Source organism: Ailuropoda melanoleuca, chromosome 8, assembly GCF_002007445.2.
Source record: "Ailuropoda melanoleuca isolate Jingjing chromosome 8, ASM200744v2, whole genome shotgun sequence".
NCBI lineage: Eukaryota > Metazoa > Chordata > Mammalia > Carnivora > Ursidae > Ailuropoda > Ailuropoda melanoleuca.
The window spans coordinates 84,147,564-84,165,240 of NC_048225.1; the positions used below are offsets into that span (position 1 = coordinate 84,147,564).

The following is a 17,677-nucleotide window of genomic DNA, read 5'->3' on the forward strand; positions in this document are numbered from 1 at the left end:
AGTCAGTTAAGCATCTGCCTTTGACTCAGGTCATGATCCCAGGGTCCTGGGATCGAGCCCCATGTCTGCTTCTCCCTTTGCCTCTGCCCCTTCCCCCTACTCATGCTCTCTCTATCTCTCTCAAATAAATTAATAAAATCTTAAAAAAAAAATCTCCTAGATGTTCTATGGGTCTCCACAATTCCATAGGTCTAAAACAGAACTCATTATATATTCCCCAACCATGTCTTCCTATTTTTGTTAATCAAACTACCTGCCTCAATACTCAGGTTCAAATCTAAGTCATCTTGACACCTCCCACTTCCTTCACCTAATCAGTGGTCAAACCATATTCCTCTACTTCCATCATGAATCAGTCCCCTCCCTTCCTCCTTACTTCCTACAATTCACTCTTCTTATCATTGATTTTGTTACAAGTATAGCCTCCAATCTAACCTTCCGCTCTGCCTACACCAAACTTTATTTTTCCTTCAGTAAAGAGCTGTCTGTATCATGTTCCTACTTAAAATCTTCCACTACTTGTGTTGGATCAAATTCTCTTTCTAGTTTCCTATCTCCTATTGCTCCCTCTTCATAAATTGCTTCCTTTAAACTAAGACTACTTCCTGTTCTTTAAATATGCCCCTTTCTTTACACTGTAATGCCTTTAGTACTTTCATTCATCTTTCTACTGCTCCATTTCCACCATCAACACTCCTCATCAATATATGCATGGCTAGGGTTGCCTGGGTGTCTCAGTCAGGTAAGCCTCTGCCTTCAGCTCAGGTCATGATCCTGGGATGGAGCCCACACTGGGCTCCCTGCTCTGCAGGGAGTCTGCTTCTCCCTCTCCCCCTCCCACTGTTCATGCTCTTTCTCTCTCTCTTTCAAATTAATAAATAAAATCTTAAATATATATATATATTATATATATATATATATATATATCTAAATTCTCCCATTTTCTATAAGCTCATTGGTGGCAGTAACTGTGCTTTGTCACATCCTTAAGTCCTGAGTTCATAACATTTGCTGGCACATAGTAATCACTGAGTAAATATTTGATAAATTGAACTATTTTTCCTTCTAAGGTTGAGATGATATGCCTTCCCTCTTTAAAACTTTCCCTTTTCTTCCAGTCAAATATACTTCTTCACTCTTCAGATTTACTTTAATATGCTTTACATTTCAATGACATAGCATGTTTTCCTCTGCATAATAGTTATTTACGGGGATTGTCGTGTGCTAAAAATGTCCTTAAATAAGCATTTGTGTGCTAGGAAGGTGGGAAATAGCTACTAGGCACATTAAGAACTTTAATATATTGCATAGGAATAATTCTTACTTGAAGCCAACTTTGCATATCTGTAATGAATATTCTGGACTGCTCAAAAAACTAGATTTCTATTGTATTTTCAGAAGCTTAAACGAAAACGTTCCTCAACTGTGCTTGACATCATGAACCTGAATGTGAATCACAATATAAAATTTACCCGTTCCACAAGCATTTGTTGAATAGCCAAGTACACAATATAGCTAGCTCTGTGGTAGAATAATTCTAAGGAGAGATTAATTATCTCTTGCTAATTGTCACCTAATATCAAGAGGCTGGGAGAAGTCTTCTGTCTATGGGCCAAAAATCAGAACAGCTAAGAAATCTCCAGGGATATACCCAAGGAATGACAAGAACGATAAACCTTGTCCAGTTAGTAAAGGACAGTTTTCCAGCCACTTAACTTGTGTTCAAATTTACCCTAAGAGGACCTAGGGATGCCTTAGTTCATCTCAAAACATTACCTAGGAGTAGACTCTCGAAACCACTAGAATCCTTGGAAGTTACTCCAAATGAACTCATGCTATTGAGATCCCTCCATATCTTCAGACTCATACTAAAACTTGAAGGTAGCCCCCCCCAAAAAAACCCATGTGTTGAAATGGAACCTCTAAGCCTTAATTAAGTACTTTTTCACCCTATAAGTTTGAATAGATAAGTTTATAACCACATTTTAATAAAGCCTAGAGGGTCAACATTTTCTTTTCTTTTTTTAAGATTTTATTTATTTATTCATGAGAGACAGAGAGAGAGAGAGGCAGAGGGAGAAGCAGACTCCCCACTGAGCAAGGAGCCCGATGTGGGACTCGATCCCAGGACCCTGGGATCATGACCTGAGCAGAAGGCAGACACCTAACCAACTGAGCCACCCAGGCACCCGGTCAACAACATTTTCTATAAATATTGGAACCACCTTATTCTCCTGAAAACATCACCTCTGTGAAACAATGAACCTCATATATAGTAAGCTTAACACTGGTTAATAGCCAAAGGAAAGAGTGTGATGAGCTGACATAGCTATAACTCCAGAGGATTTCACAAATATAATTGCAAATAAAAGGCATTCCTTTTATTTCTTGAACTCTTTTATATCATACTCTCAAAACAAAGTCGTTGACTTTTATGGAGAAATTAACATTAAGTCTCAAAGCAGCCAGAAAATTGGGGAATGTCAAGTCAAAAGGAAATATTTTGATCCATGTATGTCAGAAACTCGTACTGGATGTACTTATACCTCCCTTAAGAGTGATTTGTGTAGCTTAATTTTTTTTCCTGCTGTGGAAATCAATGTATTCTTTACAATAAAAATGATTATGCTGCCCTGAATTTCACATTTGCAGATACACATTATATTATAATCATATTGACTACATAGTGATTAGAAGTTGTTCTCAGGAACAACTCTTCTCTCTCCAAAGTAGTACAGTATCGCTAAATGATTACCTTTTTGCTTAGCTAGGTTAGTGGATAACTGAAAATTAAAAATAAACGTTAACCAGTAATTTATATCTTAGTAAAACTATTTGTCTATCTCACTGCAGATGTATGTTCTGGAAAAGAAAAATTTTTTTCCAAAAGAAGTTAACATATAATGTTATATCCTTATAAAAGCTCCCTATGTTATACTTGAGTTTGAATTTCTAATCATTTTAAATCATAAATAATCACGAAAATTATCTAGAAAAGGAATACTTTAGATATGAGCTGTCTAAGACAATGGCCACTAACAGGCCTCGAGCAGTTATCGAGCATTCGAAATATGGCTAGTGAAACTAAGGAACCAGATATTTTATTTTACTTTAATGAATTACAATTTAAATTGAAAAACTAAAGAAGTACTCATTTATCACACTGATGACATGTTGATATGCTAATACTTTGGATATAACTGAATTAAATATTAAAATTAATTTAAACTGTTTTTAAAAATTACATATGTGGCTCACATCAGAGTTTTGTTGGACATCCCTGCTTTAGAATGATACTTGGTTTAGTTATGCAGGCTTCATTCTAGACTGTTATTTGTAAGATTGCTGCTTTGCTCTAAAAGTCTTCCATGAACTTTGCTTCCTGGCAGAAGTTATTAAAAACAAAATTCAAGTTGCTTTAATTTACTAAGGATCAGGAATCAAATGAAAATCTACTCCAAAAATCTATAAATTATTGACTTTGTTTAAATACACATACACACACACACAAAGTTTATAAATAAAGTTTTTGCACATCTGTATAAATATATTGAGATATATATATTAGAAACTTATCCCACAGGTTTGCTAATAGTCTTTCTCAAATCACTAACTGATCATCTGATTCTTAAACTAGTTTTGGCAGAAGAGGACTAAAAAGAATCATCATCAAATGTCCATATTTATAAATAAACCTCACAAAATCAGATCCCTAAGGTTGATTTGTATCAAACTCAAGCACAGATTTTTAAACTGGGGGCAATGCGGTTGTGACTGAAATACTAAAAACAAACTATTTTACATAGTTGCAAACTTTAAAAAAGTAGTCCTTTCAAAAAAGTCTTAACATTTTATGTTTTGACTTGAATACCAAAAAGAAAAAAAAAGTAAAATAATATTCCATAAAACGTCTATAATGGAGAAATTTAGAATTGATGAACTTGAATCTATGAAAAGCCTCATTAGTTTAATTGACACTTTCATTGGTAATAGGACACCTTACTGTATTAACTCAGCGGATATCTCCTCTAAGCCAAGCACTAAGACAGTATTGTCACATACACTATGTTATCTACTCTTTACATCAGTTGATGAGGTAGTTATCATTTTTAGCACATTACATTGCCAGAACTAAATCTTGAAAACCCCTTTCCTAGGGTCACACAACTACTAAGTGAAAGAGCACAGACTGGGACTCAGTTCTGCCTGGCCTGAGAGTTCATGCAAGTGAGGCATTTTATTACCTTCATCAACTTCTGTGACTGCAAGCAAGTAGCTTGTCAGGAAAAAAAAGGTTCTCATTCTTCAAGATGCCTACCAAATACTGTTCATTCTTCCATTGCAACAGCTGTTGAGTTGTGTTATAATTTATCTGTCTCCTCCCACTACATCTTTGTTCCTTGAGGAACTCAGTAAGTGTTCCATTGTGGTTTGATTTATGAAGGGATAAATGAATGAATAGCGAGTGAATGGGCAAATGACATTGTGCAAATCAATCTTAACAACAATCTAGGCACACTTTCTGTGTTCAACCTGAGCTTTATTCAAGCCTAGCCCATCTCCTTTCAAGTAATATAATTCCAGAGCTAAGTCTCCTAAAAGTACAAGTGCCTGTATATATATATTCTTAGTGGTATAGAAAACTAACTCCCTCCAGCTCTCATATCTCTGTATCTCTCTCTGTCTCTTTGTCTCTCCGTCTCCCTCTCTCTCTCAATCCTGGCATGTTGTCATTTTAATATTTAACAAAAGGAAAGAAACATGGCTATGGAAATGTGTCTCCTAAAACCACATAAACATGCACATATAAATGAAAATGTAAAGTGAGAAGGACCTGACTTAGTTAACTTTGTGTTTTTACTTGAGCTCTAAAATAGAACGTATCTATATCAGAAGGCATATTCTTGCTCAGTATTTTGATATTCACTTTATCTTTATAATTCGACTGATGGCTACAATTTACTAAGCTGCCAAAGGCACTTTAGATAGAAAAAAAATGTGTGCTGGAAAAACAGAAGCATGTGAACTTTTACAGTAAATGTCGCTCCTGGAATTAAAGAAAGAAAAAAAAAAACAACAAAAACTGTAACCTCAGAGTTACAGTAATAATTGTGTTAAAAAAAATAAATTCCTGAAAAGCAAGATAAAATAAGAATGAACAGAAATCTTATCAGTCAAGGGAGTAATAAAACAGAGATTATCATGCTGTATTTTCTAAACATAAGACAATGTGGGAGTGGCACTGAAATAAACTGAACCTTTAAACCCTGAGAGGAGTTGGAGAAAAATGAGGTGCCTATCCAAGACCCAATGGGAAAATGCTCATCAAACTAGGGTTCAGAGTACTAGGAAGGCTAATCTCAGAGCAGGCCCTCACCCATGCCTTATTATTTCTCTTCTAGTCAACTCATATCAATTCTTCTAGCCTCATTATCCATTTGCACTGAACTACTGTTTATACCAGTTGTTTCCAAGATAAGCCTAACTCCAAGCAATGAAAAAATGAAACTTTTTTGGTACGCTCATGCCTAAGTCCAAAATAAGTATTAGTGGCCTTATAATACCCTTATTCTAACATAACTATAACCTACTAAGCCTTGTTTCAAAGTCAAACTGTATTTTTCCTTCATGTGAACACCCACTGATCAAAATGTCTTGTGTCATTTGCCCTTTACCTATAAAATTTAGGAATGACACTCAGTCTTAAGCTGAACAAAAGTTTGTAACTCTCAGTTCTCTTTCTTAAAACACAGTTGTGTGATTCTATGACGAAGAAAACAGAAGGTACATGTGGAAACCATTACATTGCATTGAACCTAAAATAAAGTTGCATCCAAGCAAGTATAAAATAAATCAGAATGACTGTAGAATCCTAATGCATTAGTGACATTTGGTCTTCATCACTTGGAGAAAATATGGCAGGGATATACTGAGAGATAATCAGAGTATTTCATTTTTTAAAAAAGATTTTATTTATTTATTTGAGAGAGAGAAAGAGAGTAAGCATGGGCAGGAGGAAAGAGCAGAGGGAGAGGGAGAAGCAGACTCCCCAATGAGCAGGAAGCCCAATGTGGGACTGGATCCCAGGACGCCGGGATCATCACCTGAGCTGAACGAAGACGCTTAACCGACTGAGCCACCCAGGTGCCCAGAGTATTTCAGAGCCCAAACTTCAAATCTCTATAATCAAAATAAAAGATGTTACATTCCAGGCAGTCCACCATGCTGCCCTTTACTAGTTTGGAGAAGGTGGAATCCAAATCAAGGCATCAAAAAACAGTTGACTTTGCTTTCAGATGCATTGAAGCTTAACAATTACAACCCTTTCCAGGCTTTCAGATTACCACCTGTCAGTAGTAAGGGTCTAACTCTTCAACAATTGATCTTTCAATTTGTTGGAACTTCTTTCACGTTTGGTCTTAGGAGGAGATTAGTTCACTTCAATTTAAATAATCATAAAAGATACACTATGTACCAGCCATTCAATATCTTGATTAATAAATCAGAAAATAATATACCTCCATACTACTTAGAGAATTCCTTCCTTTGTCCTCCAAGGATTCTCTACCTTTTTATTGTGACCTTTACTTTTCCCACCAAATTAAGACATTGCCCTAGTCCCTGGATGGGATTCCTGATCTCTCCTAACATATGGCTCCCTTGTTTGCTCAGAGAGAATGAGCCAGAAGAAGGCAGGATTGTGTGCCTAAGGAGACCCTTACAGCCACTCATCATCTGCTTATTCAAGGATTAGCCCGGCTTTCTTTCTCCTTGTTTTCCTTGGGCTATGACCCTTCTCTGTGTTACCTTAGTACTCCTCAGATTCAGCTTGCCCACTAAAACCTCTGCCTTCCTTTCCACTCTAACACTCACATATGGATTTTATATCCTCCCCAGCGCATTTGGTATTATCTTTATTATTGGGTAGTTGAAGGAAATTATAATGTTGTGATTGTGTAACGTGTGTTTTATGTGTTAAAAATATATTTATACTGCTTATGTAATTTTAGGCCTTCCCCCCCAAAAAAATCAACATAATGCAGTTTTTGCTAATAAAATCATTATAATTTAAGAACATTATAATTTACAGGGAAGTTTGAGATACATGAACTGTATGGGTTGTTTTAGAGCTAGTAATCATTAAACAAAACTAGTGAACTAAGATCTAGATCATCTCACAGAAGGAGACTCGTATATATCAACAGACTAGATAAATGAGGATTTTCAAAAATCAACATGAATATAGAAGGATGGAGACCTGGTTTAAAGTCTAGATGAGGAAATCTGACAGATTGAGCTGGTGGCTGCATCTGAATTCACTAATATGATATGACTCTCAAAGTCCGGTATTAGCCTCAAACACCAAGACAGGCTCCAGGACACCACTCTGGAGCAGGGCCTCTCATATCATCTGGTGATGAAGACCTTGCTATCAAATCCCTAACTGGGGTTAGTTCATTTCTGAGGTATTGATAGGTTTCTGGAAGAGATTCAGACATCTGACGGAATAACTGGACAAATAACAAAGGGAATACCAATACCAAGACTCCACAATTCTCCCTGACACTTTTTCAAAGCCTACAAATAAAGACAGCTTCTTAAGAACTGCTCCTGATCAATTTGGATTGAGAAGAAACTCTTAATTTCCCGTACATTCATTTTGCTCAACATGAGGTTGATAGTTTTCTCTAGGAGTCCTGACCTTAGATCAAGAAACATTCTCCTAAGGAAAACATTTTGACCTCCGTCCTTACCATCACCTAAAAAATGACAAAATCAAATGCAGTACTTATTATGGGAAATAGAGTTATCCTTTGGTTGGGTAAGGAGCATGTATGGGATGAATCCAGGCATCATGGATCAGTGAATTCCTCTTCTTAAATGTTATTTTGTCACATTTAATTGCAATATTTACTCTGCCATGACTCATGTGTCTACCCTTTGGAACATTCCCATACATGCACATTTTGAAAAGAAAATCAAAACTTTTATCATCACAATCCATATTAACCTCATTCTGTCTATATTCTGCTTTGAAAAAGTAATCCAATAATCAGAATACTCTTCTATACTCTCTGTCCTTTGAAGTGTACATATAAAAGATTAAGAAATCATCTAGTTTTTTGCTTCTGGATAGGGTATCAGGGTAGATAGCTAGAAAAGAGCCAAACATTTCTACTCAGGGCCCTCCATTCTCTTTACTTCCTGAGGATTTAAGATTATTTGTCCCTCAGAGAATTCATATGGTCTAGCAAAAAACTCCAGCAGCAAATGAAAGTTTTAAAAGGTGTTTCGTTCAAGATCCAGGAAGTTTCAACTCTAACAACAAAAATAATCAAAACATTACCTACAAATACAACTACAGTATGAATATTACCTTTCAATCTCTTAAAGGGCTTCTTGTCCTTGTTCTCCAAGGCATTTGTGAGGTCATACTTAAATAAGCTTACCAGAGTAAGTCATGAGAACATATGCTGAGCAGTAAGAACAATTTTTATTTATAATTAACTTTGTCATTTGCTACTCAGTAAATTTAGGTGAGCCAATTACTCAAAGTGATCAGGGGTAGCAGTGAAAGCCAAAATCTTCCAGGAATAAATTCATGTCATTGAGGGTGAGACCAGAGACATCTGTCTTTAATTCTCTACACCCCTACTTTGAAATAAAATATGAAGACAAATTCTATAAATAAATGTCAATTTGATTAGATTAATTGGGTTACTTAAATCAATATTTAGAAGGAAGGTAGCAGAGTGATAAAGAACACTGGCTTTGACATTAAAAACCTCCAGGTTTGAGACTAGCTTTGCTACTTGCCAGTTTGATGACCTGAAGAAGAGTTGTTACCTAATATTCCAAAGCTTGAGTATCCTCATTTATAAAAAGGAATATTAATATTTGTGTGGGTGTGAATTGAGAAAATGACTTTAAAATACGTGCAAAATCACAAGGCACATTTTTACAATTTCTGGTCATTTATAGCAGGATTATTTGGTGATTTTTTCCCTTAAAAAAACTTTGGGGGTACTACAGGTAGTAACAATAATAATAATAATAGTAATAATAGTAATAATCATTATAATGATTAATATGTATATAATAATCCCCTTACTTTGGGCCAGACACTGATTCTACTGTTCTTGAAGCTTTTACATGTATTATGAGTTACATGTATTGGACTCTGTATTAAATACATGCCATTCCTCCTGTAACAGTGAATTTATACACTTCCATATATATGAATTTGTAAGAAAGAAAACTTAAAATAGAAATAAAAGCTGCTGTCTTCGGTTGAAACATGTCCAATACCAAAAACGGAAATCACATCTCTCATAGTTTTACAGTGTGTCTATATCTGCACTTACATATAATCCCTTCCCTTTTCTTTTCTAGTCATTTTTTTTTTGCTTTTTCTTAATTTCTTTTTGTTATACATCAGTTTGGTTTTTAAAATTCATATAGAAGATTTTCCTATAAATCTAGAAATAAAAGGCATACTTTTACATAGTAACATGATTTAGAACAACAGAAATTAGATAAAATGTATAAGAAATTTGTCATCATAAATTGCTCTTCCAAAATCAGCACTATTTTATTCTCTTCTTTTTAACCATCTTGGCCTATCTGGCCCCGGTTTCTCATGCTCTACTTTGGCAGTTAGTCCTAACATCAATTGTTCCTACACTACAGCAAAACATTTTCCCCCCTAACCTCAGCCTGCTGCAGTTTGCCTATTTACCCTTCTATCTCTGTTAAAGAACTGAAATAATTGGGCCTCACCCTCATCTTCTTCATAACTATCTCGTTGCTATTGTTGCTATGTAATGATGCTGTTCTACATATTTTTACTCTTATTCCTGCTTTTTTAAGGTCAATTTTCCTAATAGACTTTGCAAAGGGAAATTAAATTATGTGTGAAGCTTTTCAGTTTTAGGGACCAACTATCTATATGAAAAAAAAATTTTTTTTTACAATAATTCTATTATTGTAAAACTTCCTTTTTCTTTACATTCAAATGTTTGACTAATTGCTTTTTGTTATTTAAAACAAAAACAGGGGTACCTGGGTGGCTCAGATGGTTAAGCCTCTGCCTTGGGCTCAGGTCATGATCTCCAGGTCCTGGAATGGAGTCCCACCTCTGAGTCCCAGCTCAGCGGGGAATCTGCTTCTCCCTTTCTCTCTGCCTCTGCCTCTCCCCCTGCTTGTGCTCTGTCTCTCTCAAATGAATAAACAAAATCTTAAAAAAAAAATAAAAATAAAAGCTCCAGGGTCAGGCTTCTTGCTCCAAAGGGAGTCTGCTTCTCCTTCTCCCTCTCCCCCCCCACCCCGCATATGTGCATGCCCTCTCTCTCATAAATAAATAAAATCTTTTTAAAAAGAACATGCAGATAAAAGGCTTAAAAGCATACCACTGCCACACCATTTTCTAAAAAGGTTTATAGTTTCCTATAAAGAATGTGACCTGAGACAGGACTTTGCACTGCACCTTTACAAGGATACTAATTCCCAAAGCTCTGTGATTTGAATACCATTTGTTGAAATTTGTCTTCCCTTCTTTTCCCCAGAAAGAAAGTTCAGATGCTTTTCAAGTTACTCCCTTGCATTCCAGATAAAAGGTGATAAAGGAAAATGAAATTAATGTTATAAATTTAATGATTTAAGTTTAGTGATTTTTTTTCTAAGTTTTTCTTGGAAAATTTTAAATTGTTTCTCAAGTTACCTATATCTCTGTAAGAAAAATAGCTAAGCTTAGTGTAATGTTAATGGTTAATTATTTAATTTACTTAAAACTAAATTTACTTTTCTTGTTTTCAAAGCCATTACAAATGCAAAATTAACTTAAAAAAAATTTTTTAAAGCTAAGTTAGTTTTAATAGGACAGCAATTCTTGTTCCTCATGATACCAGTGATTAGCAGGGAGTCACTAAAAATCATAGAAGGAAAACTTAACTTAAAAAAATTTTTTTAAAGCTAAGTTAGTTTTAATAGGACAGCAATTCTTGTTCCTCATGATACCAGTGATTAGCAGGGAGTCACTAAAAATCATAGAAGGAAAACTTAACTTAAAAAAATTTTTTTAAAGCTAAGTTAGTTTTAATAGGACAGCAATTCTTGTTCCTCATGATACCAGTGATTAGCAGGGAGTCACTAAAAATCATAGAAGGAAAACTTAACTTAAAAAAATTTTTTTAAAGCTAAGTTAGTTTTAATAGGACAGCAATTCTTGTTCCTCATGATACCAGTGATTAGCAGGGAGTCACTAAAAATCATAGAAGGAAAACTTAACTTAAAAAAATTTTTTTAAAGCTAAGTTAGTTTTAATAGGACAGCAATTCTTGTTCCTCATGATACCAGTGATTAGCAGGGAGTCACTAAAAATCATAGAAGGAAATTAACTTAAAAAAATTTTTTTAAAGCTAAGTTAGTTTTAATAGGACAGCAATTCTTGTTCCTCATGATACCAGTGATTAGCAGGGAGTCACTAAAAATCATAGAAGGAAAACTAAAGAGTGGTCTGGAAATTATAAACAAAACAAAATTTAGCATGTCATGCTAAAATTTTGTGAAATTTGTGAAGTTTAGTTTCCAGACTGATTCATGAAATAATAAAATATTCTCTAAGCAAACACCAAGGAGAAAACAAAGTATATTTTTTAGATTAGGTGTTAAGTGATGATATAGCATAGAGTCTTTTCATATTTGACCCTTACTTACTGAAACTTTTTGCGATTCATTTAAAAAGGAAAAATTCACTAGAAACTTCAAATCTTTGTAAGTGAGGAAGAAAAAAAAAAAAACCCATGGTATCCCCAGTGCCTATAACAATGCCCAATGTTGAATAAAGGGCAAAAGTAAATACTTGTTTTCTTTCCAAACTGGTTTTTCTACTTAAGCATACACTGGGATCCCAAGACAATGCAAAAATAAACCCTGTAAGATGTAGTCCATTCCAGAGAAAACCTCCAGAGAAATGTACACCAGCTTTCATTCCAGGAGAAAAGAAAAGAAATTATTTTCTTAAACAGAGATATGCTATCACCCTATGGAGTGCCTGTATCAGGCTCAATTCCAGAAGGTGATGCACCAGGGCTCTGGGGAAGAAATCAATGGAGTATGAGTTAGGAATCATGATCCTTCACCCTGGAGACAAATGGAGAATGGAGGATAAGCACACTCCTTGAAGATCCATCAGAACAAAAGAAAGGGAGAGGCAGGAAATCAGGAAGTGTCAGTGCCAGGCCTCATTGAGAATGTAGGGATTTTCACTCTAGTCAGATATTAAAGAATACAGCTCAGCTGCATTTCTGCATAGAAAAAAAAATGAATACAGTAAATCCTTTCTTAATATTCTATCAGCTGGAAATCTCCATTACTTGGCCCTTCTGAGTCTCTATGTAATGAAAACTGATAGTTAGGTTTTTTTAAGTTATCCTTTGTACCGTCAAGTAAAGTTTAAATTATATTTGATAAAGTTTTTAACTGTTAAATATATATTTTTAAAAGAGGTTACCCTCATATAACACCCATTTATTCAACAGCTATTTAAGTCCACTCTAGTGCATACACCAGCTCATCCCACAAGTGGATCAGAGGCTCAATGAGAGCTACAAAAGCTCTTGCTCACAGGAGTTCATGGCAGGATAAAGCAACATAAAAATTTTAACAACCAGGGCAATACAATTTCTAATTCCCATGATCTATGTAAAGGATATAAACTTTTATAGAAAGATTTTTTTTCAGAGGATATGGACATCTAAAGTGGCAAAGAATTTGTTATATTGAGGGACAGAAAAGTAAATTCTAAGTAAGTGTCAAGAAATGACTGAAAAAGAATGACATGGTATAAGAGAAAGGAAATGGAGGATTATTAGTGGAAAAAATCATCAGAATAAATTTAGTAAAAGAGAAAAATAGCTAAGGGATAACTATATAAATCTCTTAGAATTCTTTGAAATATAATTTATTTTAGTGTATAATTTAAAAATTATAGAGATAGGCATAATAAAAGAATCATGACTGAATACATATTTGGAATGACAAGCTTTGGCTTTTTCATCCTATTCCCCAATTATGCTCATACCATGCACAGTGACAAATCAAGTCATTCACCCAATAGTGAAACCAAAGTATTAAACTTCAACTCTAATTTGGACTCTGTTGATTTGTATTTAGTGGTATATTCAATCTTTCTTTCACTCATCAAAGAGTGAGCATGTTCTATATGCCATGCATTTTACTAAGGTAATGATGAGCTAAATCAGACATGATTCTTCAATGTGAAATCCCAACTACTTTGTGATGGAGAGACATATTGAGATACGATCAAGCCTGGAGGAAAGGCAGGATCACTGAGGAAGTGGTACTCAAGATGAGACTTTGAATACAGGATTTTAAACTAGGTTAAGGGAACATGGAAGTGAAGGCAGGATAAAGGACAGGAACTTCCTATCCTAGAAGAAGAGCAGGTGCAAAAATGCCCAAAAGATGGGTCAGGATACACATACAGGGAGGCTCTATGCAAGGCCCCTAAGACAGAACCCAAGCTCAGAGGAGAAAGTAGCTCTATACAGGGCTGAAACAGACAGATCTGAGGTCACTCAAAATCTTGGGTTGAATTTGATGAGGTGGAGATAACTGCAGAGGATGTTAGGGGGAAATGTTCAGAGACGTATTTTGAGATCATTTTGTTTGCAGAATAGAGAATAGCCTGGAAAATAAAAGCAAGAGCAAATGAGGGAAAATCACTTAGAAGCTTTTTTGATTTGTTTAGACTAAAGATATAGTAATCGGGACTAGGGTAGTACCAAAAGAAATAGAGAAAAGTCAACTGATATGAAAAATATTTAGAAAGTTAAAAACCAAGACTTGATGGTTTGGATGTTGGGGGAAAGGGGAGAGGTATATTAAGGTTGATTCAGACTTTTTGGTAGTATAACCAGAATACTGTAGGTATCATTCACAAAGATGACAAATAGAGGACAAAGAGCAAGGATTTAGTACCAAGTATGGAGCAATGGAAAGGGTACATTTGTGAGTTTCATTGTAGAAGGCCATTGTGACATCCAGGAGACTGACACAGGGTCTGTATTTCAGAGGAAAAGTCTAAGCTAGAAATATTTATGTGGGTATGGATGATTTTGTTTAAAGGGAGGATATAAAAAATATTTAGAAAGTTAAAAACCAAGACTTGATGGTTCCGATGTTGGGGGAAAAGGGAGGAGTATATTAAGGATGATTCAGATTTTTTCATAGTATAACCAGAATATTGTAGGCATCACTCACAAAGATAACAAATAGAGGACAAACAGCAAGGATTTAGGACCAAGGATGGAGCAATGGAAAGGGCATGTAGAGAGAAATGAGCTCCTTAGGAAGCTGAGGCAAAGTGTGAAGAAAAATGAGAGTGTAGGGAAGGGTGTATTTGTCAAAGACAAGAAAGATGTCCATCTAACATGCTGATGACTGAAATGTTTCCATTGCATTTAACAAGACAGAGATCACATGTCACCAGCTAGAGCTACTTTGCTGTGTGGGGCTGTGGGGACTAGAGTGACATAGACAGAGGAGCGAATGGGGGAGGCAGGTGTGAGGAAATGATGGTGGTGAATACAGACAACTTTCTTGACACTGAAGGAACTAAGAAGGATAAAAGTTGTTATTTGTTAAGAGGATTTGAGAAAAATAAAAATTTCTTGTTGTTTATTTTGTTTTGCTTTTTATGGTTTGGTTTGTTGGGATTTGTTTGTTTTTTGGAGAGACTAGGACACATTTAAGAATAAATGGGAACTTCTAAGCAGCTGAGAGAAACAACTTGAAATGCTAGGATCCTGAGAAAGCCAAAGAGCTGAGATCAGTAAAGAATGAGAATAGGATGGGTACTGGGTGTCAGTGGATCTGAGGTATGAGGAAGAGAGGGCTGACATTTGTATATGCCTGTGTTTGAAACAGTAAGTGAGGTCACTTGCTCAGAGTAAATAACTCACTGAAATAACCAATAGTAAAAGGGTGAGGTGATGGAGGTTTAAAAAGAGTAGACAAGATATGTAATTGCCATTGGGAGTAATATAAGATTTATTTATTTATTTTTAAAGATTTTATTTATTTATTTTGACAGAGAGAGAGAGAGAGAGAGCACGCACATGAGCAGAGGGAGGGGCAGAGGCAGAGGGAGAAGCAGGCTTCCCGCTGAGCAAGGAGCCCGATGAGGGGATGAGGGACTCGATCCCAGGACCCTGGAATCATGACCTGAGCTGAAGGCAGACACTTAACCAACTGAGCCACCCAGGTGTCCCAAAATGGGAGATATAATTCACCAAAGAAACTTAGTAAGATCATGGGAGTTTTGAGAGTCCCGTGGAGATAGGTAGGTTTGTATTTACAGTGGAATCAACCTGCCCTGTTGTGAGACTTCAACAGCACTTGACCACTGGTGGACAGGCATGAATAATGCAGATAATTGGGGTCAGAGAGGAATGAGGTTTTGTCTTTTAAACAAAAAAGCAATGGACAAGAAAGAAAAAGATGTGTTTTTGAAATGACAGGACTCTGAGCTAGATTGGAGGAAAGTAAAAAAAGGAAAGATCTGATGGCCTGGGAGACAGGATAGGGGTCAGTGAAGGTGAAGGAGCAGTTGTAAACAATTGCACCAACAGGCTTGGTAGACAGATGGTTGCTGTTGGAGGTTGATGCTTGAATTCGTGATCTGAGTGGTAGAATGGATTAGTGATGGTCCAGAGGGTGTGTGTGAGAATGGAAGACTGAGATAAAGTAAAGAACAGGCTATTGAAGATGACTAGCAGGTCAAGGAACTGAGGGGAGAAGGTTCTGAATGAGGGAATCAGATCATTCCCATAAATGCTGAAGTCCCTAGAATAGTGGCAGACCTGAAGGGGAAAGGCAGCCAAAGATCCAGGTACCAATAGCTTACATGAATGATGGGGAGTGGTCAAAAGGTCTGCAAGACTACAGCAGAGACCATCCATGGAGGATACCATAGTGAAGCAGCCTCAAAGAGCAAGTTTTTTGTTGTTATTGTTTTAATGAATGGATTAAGCAATAATGATCTCAAAGCAGCACTCAGGAGAAAGTACATACTAATCCTATCTCCAAGTCCTGTTTTCAGAATAACAGTTAAATATTCTTCTTCTCTAATAACCAAATTATACTTATGGTCAAAAATTTTATAGTTGCTTTACAGCACAGAGTATCAAAATTATTTTAATTATACCATTTCTGTTATGGGGAAAGAATTAACTGTTCCTTATGATTCTCAATGAAGGGACTCCTCGAGAGCAGGGTTCAGTAAACTTTTCCTATAGAGGTTCATATAGTAAATATCTTAGGCTATGAGGGCCAGTCTGTCAAAACTACTTTTATCTGCTATTGTTGCATGCAAGCAGCCAGAGATGATATATAAATGAAGGTGAACTCAATCTGCCCCACTCCCAGAGCTATTGTTCAATTTATTCAGCACTCAAGAGAAGTGGTAGTGAGAAATGGAGAAGAGAGAAAAAGAAGCAGTATTGGAACTTAAAACCCAACAATTAATTCTATCAGATTTTAAAATGAGGAAAATCAGACAGAAGTTCATGATTTTCCTTTCCCCTAAAACAAACTGAAAAATTGAAAGCAAGCACTTACCTGAACATACAGTTCTCTGAGTTCATATTGAAATTTCTTGGGATCTGTGGTAATTGTCACTGGGCCAATTTCTATGAAGATAAAAATGAGACAGGTGAATAAATTGTAATCAACAGCATTAAAGACTCTATTGTGCTTGCAATTGTCTTTTCATTCTGCACTACATGGCTATTTATTAATAAGAAATATATAGCCAGCAAAACAATCTACTGTTTCTCAGTTTATAGCTACCAAAGAAAAACTTAAAATTTGCTGGAAATCATGCTTATGCAGAGTGAATTTTTAGCCTTGGGAAATGCAACGGCCAGTCAAAAAGTCATAAGACAAAGAGTCAGGAGACCCCACTGGTCAGTGAATATTTATTGAATACCTTCTTTGTTGCTGGGCTCTAAATTAATCCCTTACCCAGCCTATAATTCTGTTTTCTCCACTATACATTGTAAATTTGTTTGCAACTTTTCTGCAAGTCCAAATTAGTTGAAAATAAAAAGTTTAACATTAAACAACCTAAAACAAATGAATGAATGTCAATGCCACATGGTTTTTAATAACTTGCAGAAGCACTGAAATGAGGACATTAAAAGTTCAGGAAATAGCTCCTATCACTCCCTCCCCCTGGGCTGGGGTTGCTGTCCATCACTATCACCATTCTCCTGAGCTGACTTTGACCACCGTAATTACCTGACTACCCTGATGTACTCCCCAACGACCACTCCAAATAGGAACAAGTGGGGCCACTGCCTTCCTTGGAAAATCAGGACCTCAATAAGTCAGGTGAAGAGAAAGAGCCCAGAAACCAGGGTGGGTGAAGTTGGCAATATTATTTTTATAGGGTACCGTACGTCTTTAAAAAAAAAAAACCCAACATTTAAAATAGACAAGTGGAAGGGGCCTTTACAGGAATCAATTACTTCCTTAAGAAGCATTCATATACTTAAGGAATATAGTATTAAAATTCATCAGAGTATCACATGCACAGACATATCATCTTAAATTCCCAGGGTGGATGAAAAGTTTTTTGTTTTATCTAATGAAG

General features: G+C 35.8%; 1 protein-coding gene across 2 annotated transcripts in view; it reads right to left on the reverse strand.

The window, feature by feature from the left end:
• HMCN1 (hemicentin 1) overlaps positions 1 to 17,677 on the reverse strand; it is a 477,641-nt gene that overhangs the window by 349,910 nt on the left and 110,054 nt on the right. For both annotated transcript variants that reach the window (XM_034666795.1, XM_034666794.1), the window contains exon 2: positions 16,642 to 16,712. In XM_034666795.1, the coding sequence (XP_034522686.1) occupies positions 16,642 to 16,712 (71 nt within the window). The remainder of the gene's footprint in view (positions 1 to 16,641; positions 16,713 to 17,677) is intronic.